Source organism: Physeter macrocephalus, chromosome 18 (assembly GCF_002837175.3).
Source record: "Physeter macrocephalus isolate SW-GA chromosome 18, ASM283717v5, whole genome shotgun sequence".
Lineage (NCBI taxonomy): Eukaryota > Metazoa > Chordata > Mammalia > Artiodactyla > Physeteridae > Physeter > Physeter macrocephalus.
Window position 1 is genome coordinate 106,522,205 of NC_041231.1, and position 10,296 is coordinate 106,532,500.

Here is a 10,296-nt window from a genome sequence, read left to right on the forward strand (position 1 = left end):
GGAGCCTGTGCTCCGCAACGGGAGAGGCCGCGGCAGAGGGAGGCCCGCATACCACAAAAAAAAAAAAAAAAAAAAAAGAAGGCCTGAGAAAGGTCGGGGGAGGGGAGGCTGCGCTCCAGGTGGAGGGACTTACCCCGATAAATCTCCTCGTCCCGGTCGGTCACGTAGGTGTTGGCCCCCCAGATCACCATCTTGTTGATGTAGGACGGGTATCTTGCAGCTGCAATGAGGGCTGTTATCCCACCATCACTCCACCCCAGCAAAGAGACCTTCTTAAACTTCAGCATCTGTGACAAATACCACGAAATACACAGCACAGGTTATGGCTCCTCGCTGCTGAGAGAGCTTGATGATCGTCAAGCATCAGAATCAACACAGCTGTGGTGTGCCGAGTGTCAACTGGCCATTAAAGAAAAATAATCCTAGAGTCCACCATTTGATGACATAAATGTTTCTCTCAATTAGTTGTGGTGCAAATACGATGATCACAGAAACCTAAGTACATAGTATTGTTTTGAATGATGAGGGGACTACATCTTCTGGTTGGATAAAGTCTCAAGGAACCAGAAACAGTGAAAATCAGCTGTACTTGGACGTGACAACGTGTGTGCGTCCATGCAGGTCTGAGCAAAGGCTTTGAGGACAGGTATGCAGATCAGAGAGGGAAACGGGAGAGTCGCTGCATCTGGTAAAGGCACTGACTGCAACTATGGGAAGAACTGGCTACAGGAAGGCCGGGAAAGAATGATGGTGGTTACACTGGTCTTCAGGTGATCAGCCAGGCTCCGAGAATGTGTTTGCCAGGGAAGATGAGCATCTGGGAGATGCTGCCAAGAAGTAAAAACTGAATGACTGGGGAAATTTAAAGAAGTAACAAATATCAGTCCAAGACATCTGCTGATGGGACTGTAAATTGGTGTGACTACTATGGATAATACTTTGGCACCATCTTGTAGAATGAATATCTGCATCTCCCGTCACTCAGCAAGTCATCTCCTAAATGTGCATGGAGCTCTCACACACATGTACCAGGACAGGTCCAGGAAGTCCACACCAGCACTGTTTGCAATAGCAAAACATGAGCGCCACAACGTCCATGCACAACACAATGTTTACTGCACTTCCGTGTATAATTGCATGCGCGCACGCACACGCACACACGCGCACACACACACACAAAAGGCAACTTAGAAATTATTTAGCTACCATCAGAAGAGAGGGGAATTAAGACACAGTGCATCCATACAACAGGATACTAAGTGCCTATCATAAAACTGAAGTAAATTTGTATTTATTGGCATGGAAGTATCTCCTTGATCAACTGTTCTATGAACAGTAAGCTGGAAAATCATTAGGTATAGTAGGATGCCATCAATACAGAATTGTGTGCTTATACATGTAATAAGATTGCCCAGGAAGGCAGAGCCTCAAAGTCTTGGTAGCAGTACCTCTAAATAGTTAGATTGTTTGATATATCTGTTTTCCTCTTTATACCCATCTGAACCCTGAATTCTCTATAGAAGTCACGTGGTATTACCCTTGAAGAAACAGCAAACAAACACAAAATAAATGAAGACAGGCCCAGCCACCCTCCTCCTCTGGGCTCTTGCCTAAGAGACCCACCTTCATCAAATCAACAGCATCTTTTGCATCCCTTTCAAAAAATTCTACTGGGAAATCTCGATCTGGGGGTCTGGAATGGCCGTACCCTCGGGGATCCCAGGCAACCACCGTGAAGAGCTTCTTATTCAGGTTCTCAATCTGAGGTCCAAAATCAGTCTCTCCACTTCCTAAAAGTAGTCACTTGGTTACACTCCAGTAAATGCTTTCATTGTTTCAAACACACTACATCAGAAGCAGAAACAACTGCAACTTTAAGTAACTAGTTTCTACTCAAAGTTAGACCTCAGCTGTAACCAGCAAAGCAGCTTCCTTTCCTGCTGGAGTTCAGATCTACCCCCCGCCTCCCCCTAGTGGCTACTCTGAGAAGGACAGAGGCCCTGATTTTTCATTTGGTCCTGTATTATTTCAGCACGTTTGATCTCTCTTCAGCTTAATCGTGCTTTTTATTAAAAAAAAAAAATTCATGAAACTGCATAGAAATAAACTTACTGATACAACATGCTTCTGGGGTATTTTTTCTTTCTTTTTTTAAAAAATGACTTACAAATGAGAGAGATCTTAATAATATGTGTAGACACGTTAATGAGATTTGATCCTAGTCATTCAAAGCAGAATTCTAAAATCCCAGATGTCTTTTACTAAGCTAATGTGAATAGCCCTGAAGGTTTTATTTTCTGGTTATAACTAGAAACCAGAAAATTAAACTAAAACACTGAAATGAGGGAAGAAATCAAGCTAGTTTGTTTCATGACAACCGTATGAACCAGCGTATCTTAGCAAGTAGAGCCACGTTCTCAGGCCGGCGGCGGACCTGACCGGCAGCCCCCAGCCTGCCCACACGGTCATGGCCACCGTGTGCACAGGCAGGGTGGTCTTGTGTGGCCACACAGTGTGGAAGGCCAGACTCCCAAGGAGCCCAGTCCAGGGCCAAGTCAGCATCTCATTTCTAAGCTCTGCTTGATTTCTGGGGACTCATAGTTCAGGTCACAAATGGACAGTACACGTCTCGCTTAATAAACTGGCAATTACTAGAAAATGTCTTTCAAGATGCTGCAGGATCATTTAATGTCATCAAGGATGATGATGTCACTCTTCCTGACAAGATATACCTTCCTCAACATCGGGTAAATCACCCAGAAAGCCCAAGCTGAAAACATAGCTGGATTTCCAGCACACGTCTACTGCTCTGACATCTGAAGCTTCTCTCATGGTCCCTGACTGGAGGGTCTTCCAGGGAACTCCGCTGAAAGAGGGGCAGGAGGTGAGAAGGTGGGAAAAGGCAACAGTGTAACTCAGGACCAATTTCGGAAACAATAATACCTGGCACACAGGTGTACATCTGAAGACCAGTGCAAAGACCATTTGAATACTAAAACCTTAATGAAATTACTTTAAGGAATAGTTACCAATATATGATACCTGAGAAGGAAACGCATCAACACTGGTTGCCCGTGGGTAGGGGAACTGGGTGCTGGGGACAGTAGTTTAGGGGAGAAACTTGCTGTTCGATTTTTGAATCAGGTTAATGTTTTACACAAGCAAAAACTAACTTGCCCAAAGCTTTTTATACCTGGATAATGACAGCAATACTGAAACAATGGCAAACTGTTCATTGCTTTAGCTCTACATCAGCCACTGGAGTAAATATGGTCCTCCATTACAACAGCTCGAGGGCAAAAGATACTAAATACTATCTGGACAGAGACGCCTCAATAGCTACAACAGTGCCACTATCAGCTGAGGCTACATCGAGTGGAACCATCATGTGACTGAAAAATTTTAGCATTTACTTTTAAGAGAAGGAAGCAAATCATAAGGAAAGAAGTATATACTGGGATTACTTAACTAAATTAAAAATAAAACAATACTAAAACCCTTAAAACCAAATTTGAGATGCCCTGGGATCACTGGAAATTACCCCCCCCCGAACTTTCTACATCTAAACTACTGATCTGTAAGAGGAGATCGCAATCCACCTGGCTTTACCACGCTCCGTTCACTCCAAACTAATTCTGACCTTCAAAAAGGCTTTAAGCCCAGTTTCGTTCTTAGCTCTGATCTTAGCTGAACATATAGTCAAGCACAACAGGGCCATCAGTCCAACTTTCAGCAGCAGAAGTCTCACATCCTGGAACCCCTCAATTCCAGGCAAACTGGGCCGCTGGTCGCCCACTCATCTCCTTCCTTCACCCATCCCTTCTTCCCACACTGCTTTCCCTGACCCGTCATCCCCGTAAGTTGTAAGCAACTACACAGTGTTGGACTTGCATGGGAGAAAGCTGGGTATTTAAAGGAATAAAAACTGCATAAAGTAGAAAGGTATCTTTCTACATCACCTAAAATTGAGTGTAGCAAGAATTACTTAAAGCATCTCAGCAAAGCACTAAAGTTAATCATCGAGCTTGGGCATCTAGGATTGTGAGCGCAGCACAGATGACACAGCGTGCAGAGCACTCGGTAAAAACCTCCAGACCCAGCATTCCTGGGAGCAGCAGGGCTGCGTGCTCTCCATCTCCAGTCCGCAGATAGTGCAGGTGGACGCCGTTCACAGCCACTTTGGCGGAGGTCACGGAGGAGCTGGAAGAGAGAAGCCCCACCCCCGAGGAGAACCACTGAGCAGCGCAAAGGCAGGAAAAAGCCAGGCTTTTATACACGGATCAGCCGCAGGCCCTCCCCAGGCCCTCGGGTTATTCATGCTTCAGTTTTCCAGACCTAAAAAGGGACCAGTTTGTTTCCTCCACCACACTGCAGATGTGGGCTGCGTCTTCATGTTTGAACATCCTCCAGCACCAGCTCAGGGCTTATCCCACAGAGGCACCGCGAGGCCTGCCGAAGTCAACGGCCACGCTGCCCACGCTGCCCACGCTGCCCACGCTGCGTGCAGGCTGACGCGGGAGCCCCCGCCGTGGAATGCCAGGTGGGCACCGGCACAGACCCTGCAGCCACTCGTCTGGGCCTCAGCAGGTCCAGAGGAGGCACCCGGCCCTTCGGCTGCATTGGTGGCGTTCCCAAGGATGAGGCTGGTCTCAGGGCCCGGAGGGAAGGGCCTGAGCCCGAGGCTGTCCCGTAGGCATCTGGCCTCTCCAGTCTCCAGCCGGCGACATGATGCTGAAATGTTTCTGCGTTGACTGTTAGATAGGCAGGTCCATATCAAAGCCCTCCCTGGCCCAAGACCTCCCACGCTGCAGCATCTAACCGTGTGCCACCCCAGGGGCTCTGCCCTGGGCAGCGCCCTCAACTGCTCTCGCGGAAGCTCCAGGATGACGACGTGAGGGTGCACATCCACACGGCACACACAGGGCCCTGCGTCAGGCCCTAGGAGCCTCCCGTCAACTCCCCAGATGGCTGGGGGACACGCAGAAGGGACGTGAAGGCGGGCCAGGGCGGATGCTGGAACAAATGTGCCGAATACAGGCACATCGAGTCTTAACACACAACTTCTGGAAAAACATGACAGACCTGAGTGGTAGTAAGGCCTGACATAACTATTGATACGAGCTCGTCATCTACAGAAATATCACGGAGGAGCAAGAATAGCGCCACCGAGCCATGGTCGTGTCACACAGACTCTGTTACTTGTTGTTAACGTCCTGCCCCTCGGACAGCTCCAGAATCAAGAAAAAGGTGAATAATGCTCCACTGATAGAGCCATTTCAGGAAACGACGGTTTACTGACACGTCCGTCCATCGGCCACCGACAGAGTCGTCTGCACACCCTCAGGGAGGGGAGAAGCTGTCAGACGCCTGTGATCAGCACAGGAAACGAGGCAGCTCCCCAGACAGACACAGACGCCCAGCGCTCGCTCAGCTCAGCTCAGGGAGACTGTGCACCTCTATCACTCCTCGTGCCCTCAAGGTTCTCGAGGGGCCCCCTTCCCAGTGTGAAGGACATGCTTGGAGAGGCATTTTGCACAGTGAAGATGTCACGTATAATGAGGCCCCCCATCTCTCTCGAGGTCCGAGCCACTGGGTTTCACAACCAGGGGCTGCTGGCTCTCAGGCCTGCACCCCTCCAGAGCCGGGAGCTGCCCAGGGCCTGGCTCACACAGGCTTCCCTTTCGAGGCCAGCCCGAAGTCTCCCCAGCCAAAAGCCTCAGACTTCCCTCTATGCTCTGCCGTATCGGTGTTTTGATTCCCCATTCCAAATTTCTTGTCTTCTAATTATCCCCATCCCACATTCTGCTGGCTGCCTAAGAATATAGAGATAAAACCTGGCAGTCTAGAATTGGGCGTGATGGGAGCTCAATGGCAGGGAAGGGTTACTAGGGCGGAGGACTTTGAAGGTGGCTTCAGAGAGACAGAGAGATTCTATCAGGCTTGGGTGGAGGTACCTGGAGCAGACTGAAAAAGCAGCATTTGAGATGAACTTCCAAGATGGGTACAACTCTGAAGAAAGAATGTGGTGGGGGAGGGTGCCCGTAGAAGAAGAAATGGCATGACCAAAGGCCCAGGGGTTGGGGACACATGTGGCTACCAGGCAAGCTCAGCCTGGCAAGAGCATGGGGGCAGAGAGGGAGCAAAGGCTGGGGCCAAGTGGTGAAGGGGTTTGCAGCCAGGCTATCGGGGCAGGAAATGTGCCTGGCGTTTTGTCACCAACACCCTGTCTGTCGTCACACCTGAGGGACCTGCCATTATCCACCAGCCTACCCCTGGGGTTACTGGAGGCTCCCCAAACCTTGCATCCATCCCCAGGTTGGGGAAACAGGACAGAGAACTGTTCATGTACAAGAGCAAATCAATTTCAAACATAAGAAAATAGTTTTATTTTAAAAAATAATAGTTATTGAATGATCTTCCACATAAATATACTTGAAAGGAGTGTTGCATTTTCCCTCCAGCTTATCAAAGGGCCCTCAGATGACAGTCAGGCCTCCGATAACATTGTTAAAAGAACGCTGAGACAAAAGCAGGCTGCAGAGGCCAGGCCTTGGAATGGCCCTGACATGTGCTCATCACTTTGAACCCCATTCAAGACACCAAATTTTCCAAACTCTCAGGTAGGAAAAAGGATAGATAGAAAACTTAAAGAAAAATGAACCCCTTTCTCTTGGGCTGTCAATTTCTCCCTCCCATTAATCACTTCTCTAACCCAAGTGTTCTTAAGCAGGTGTGTTCATTACAATCACCTGTGGAGTTAAAAATACACCTGCCTGGGACAATCCTGGGAGACCCACTCAGTAATTCTGGGGTAGAGCCGTGGCATGTGCTTTCTAAAACACCGAAAGTCTGCCGTATTATTCACTCGTTCACGTATATCCTGAACCCCTACTTTGGGCTGGGTGCTCCACGTTGCCTGGGAGTTGGCAGGGAAGACAGTTCAATCTGCAACCAGCAGTACTACACACTTTGCCAAGTATGAGGACAGGAGACACTGGGGTGCACACAGCAGACAACACGTTCACCACACCTTCAGCAACACCTACACAGCTACACGCTCGGCCCCTTTTTATGAGAGCGTTTCCTGCCCCCACTATACCAGTGGGACTCAAACTTAGATTTGAATCATCTGGCAAACCTTCAAATCTCCAGATGCCCAAGCCGCATTAAATCAAAATCTCTGGGCTGGGATCCAGGCATCTGTATTTTTTAAATTCTCCAAGAGACTCCAATAGACAACCGAGGTTGAGAAAGATTGTACTGAGTTAATTTCTTAGAGGAGAGAAAAATCCTGTCTCCTTTTTAAAAAACAGCCTGCAGGAAGGCCTGCTCAGCCAGAAAAGCCCAGATCCCGCCTCGCTTTTGCCCTCGAATCCCTCCTTCTGGGAGGCCGGACAAGCAAGTTTGTGGAAGGGAAGGGGGTCAGGAGCAATACAACAGCAAGTACTTCCTGATGAGGGGGCTGAGGTGCCCCCGTCAAAGAGGGAGAGATTCCTGTGGGAGCGGGCAAGAATGTAACCATTTGGGGCAAAGAATTAAACTAGAACTAACATACAGTTTAATGATTAAACTAGATAATGTCCTCTGATAAGAGCTTACTTATCTCATTCATTTTGCTATGTGACGCACATTAGACTCAACCTAATTTTACCGCTGAGGAATAGAGCTTAGGTAACTGGCCCCAGCCAGTCACTCTGCTGCTAATTGCAAAGCCAAAATGAGCACCTGAATGTCCACACCTGGAATGTCACACTTTGCTTAGAAACAAAAATGGGGGCCACTTAGTAAGTCCTACATATTCTCTGTACCTTGTATGTTCAGCTATTTCTTTTGTACATTTTTTCCAAAGTAACCATTAGCTACAATAAAGCATTAGCAACGCCCAGGGCTTGGATTAACATGAATTTTGAGGACTTATTTTTACATCTTTTATACACTGTATTATTGTTTAGATATTCATATTTGTATCATTATTAATTGTAACTACTAATTACTTAATTCCTATTATGTCCCAGGCCTTTTACACTCATTGCCTCAAACCCTCAGAACAATTCTGCAAGGCAGAGGCTTAGAGAGGGTAAACAACTTGCTCCTGTTGATGTTTTTTCTGTAACCTCACGGCTGAACAGAGTCCCCAGCGGGGCTCGGCACCGGGGCCACATTCACCCTGACTGCTGGACAGAAGGAGAGGGCAGGCGCCAGGGGAAGGCAGGTCTCTGATGCTCAGACAGAGCATCCCCAGGTTGAACTGGAAGACATCTCTCTTCAGGCTGGCTGTTAGGTTCTGTAAAGTTATTAATATTGTAAATGCACGTAACACACAATTTCAGGTGGAAAAGGCTTTCCTGACCAGGCCCTGGGATAAACCACTTTGCAGATTATGAAATACAAAGAGCCAGAGTTCCAAACAGCAGACTTACAGAGAAGGTTTTGTAACGCAACTCAATTGTAGGTGAGGCACCCGCTGTTCCGAAGCAAAGGTCTTACAGGAGTGCTTTTACCTACTTAACACGGGACTGCCTTCTTGTTTCCGGATTAACCAATACCACTGCTTGTTTTCCCCATTACAGGTCATATCAATTTGCAACTGCATTTATAAAACGGCAGTTGAAAATCCAGAGAAACCTGTTTTTCAGAGATATTTTAGGAGGAATGATTTGCACTGCTAACTGGATGGGGCCTTCTTGCAACCATTTAATAACCTATTGTAACCGATATTGGTGCCATCAGAGGAACCCCATTTCAATCCCTTTCTGCAAATGGGACACTGGATAAATGGGGATTTTTCAGCGTTGACTTACGGAGCTGCAGACATTGACATATTTTTTCCATCTGTATCAAAACAGTTCTGAACATCGTAAAGCAGGTCAGATCTTTCCTTTCTCCTTCCAAGTTAGAAGCTTCCCAACAGGGGAAGCTCTGAAGGCCAGGTACCTTTCTAGTCATGGGTGGAACTGACCCAGCGCCAGTTGCGGGGGTGCGGGGGGGGGGAGTGTGTCTGTGCGCGCGCGTGCGTGTCTCTGTGCGTGGGTGTGCGTCTGTGTGTGCGTGCGTGCGCGTGTGTAGGCAGGTACACAGGAAATAAAGTAAAGCAAGCTTCACGCCGCTCCAACCTTATGTCCTGCGTACTCTCCCTCGAGACCGACGGCACCCACTTTTAAGACTGTGGGTCAGAGACGGAGCTACTTTTCTTGCTGCTGCTGTATCTCAAAGCCTGTGAGGAGGGCGGGTCACAAGAGAGAAAGGCAGATTCCTGGGCGTCTCCACAACCTGCGCCCTCAGCACCTCGGGGAGCCATCTCCCCGCTTCCCGAGGTGATTCTTCTGCACATTAAAGCTCGAGGCGGGCAAGCGGGGCGAAGGAGACCCAGGGCCTTGGGGCCCGCGACTCCGAGAGCTGATGGGGCGCAGGCACTGCCAGGCTGGCCTGACAGGAGCGCGCGCGAGCACTGCCCGCAGGCGTGAAGGGCTGCGCGGAACGCGGGCCCGGAGCGAGGGTCTCCCACCGCCGGACCCTCGCCGCTCCCGGCGCCGCACCTGGGCTCAGCGCAGCGCCCCGCCGCCCGCGCTCCCTCGGCCGCGCCCGGGTCACGGGTTAAAGGGCAAGGGGCCGGCGAGGCCATGACTACGCGTGTCCCCAGCCCGGCCCCTGGCCAGCGGCTCCCCTCACGCCGCCCCGAGCGCGCGGACAACGACGCGGGGGCTCCCGGAGGGGAGCGGCGCCGTTACCTGAACGCAGCCGCGGGCTCGGCCTGGGGAACGTGGATCCCGGGCTTCAGCGTGGAGAGGAAGAGCCGCAGCCGCCGGGCGCCCCAGCTGGCCTGCGCCGCCGCCGCCGACGCCATGGTCACCGGTCGCGCTCGCGCTGGAAGCGCGCATGCGCCGGGTCTCCCGGCCACCCTGAGCCCGCCCCCCCGCGCCGCCCCGAGCACGCATGCGCCGGGCCCCTCGGCATCCCTGAGCGCGCCCCGCAGCGCGGGGTCTCTTGGCAGCACTGAGCCCGCACCTGCCCGACCGCCCCGAGCACGCATGCGCCGGGCCCACAGGCAGCCGTCGCCGCTCGGCACCCGGCCTGGACTCATGGCCCGAACCCCTTGGCTTCTCGCTGGTCCCTGACAAGAACTGGGCTCGCGATCCCCGGAGGCGCCGGCACAGAGCGTCTTCCCTGGGTGCCAGCTCTGGCTCAGCGGTGACCGGCGTCTCGCCCTCACGGAGGAGTGGGCCCGGGGCCGCCGGCCTGGCTGCTGACTGGGATGATGGGGTTGGTTTATTTTCTTCCCACCGCCTCACACCCACT

General features: G+C 50.7%; 1 protein-coding gene across 2 annotated transcripts in view; it reads right to left on the reverse strand.

The window, feature by feature from the left end:
- Positions 1–9,858, reverse strand: part of BPHL (biphenyl hydrolase like) — a 27,800-nt gene extending 17,942 nt beyond the window's left edge. For both annotated transcript variants that reach the window (XM_024121705.2, XM_024121704.3), the window contains exons 1-4: positions 9,729–9,858; positions 4,097–4,200; positions 1,624–1,790; positions 134–287 (exon numbers count right to left, since the gene is read on the reverse strand). In XM_024121705.2, the coding sequence (XP_023977473.1) occupies positions 134–287; positions 1,624–1,790; positions 4,097–4,200; positions 9,729–9,844 (541 nt within the window). In that variant the 5' untranslated portion in view covers positions 9,845–9,858. The remainder of the gene's footprint in view (positions 1–133; positions 288–1,623; positions 1,791–4,096; positions 4,201–9,728) is intronic.
- Between the last annotated feature and the right edge of the window lie 438 nt (positions 9,859–10,296).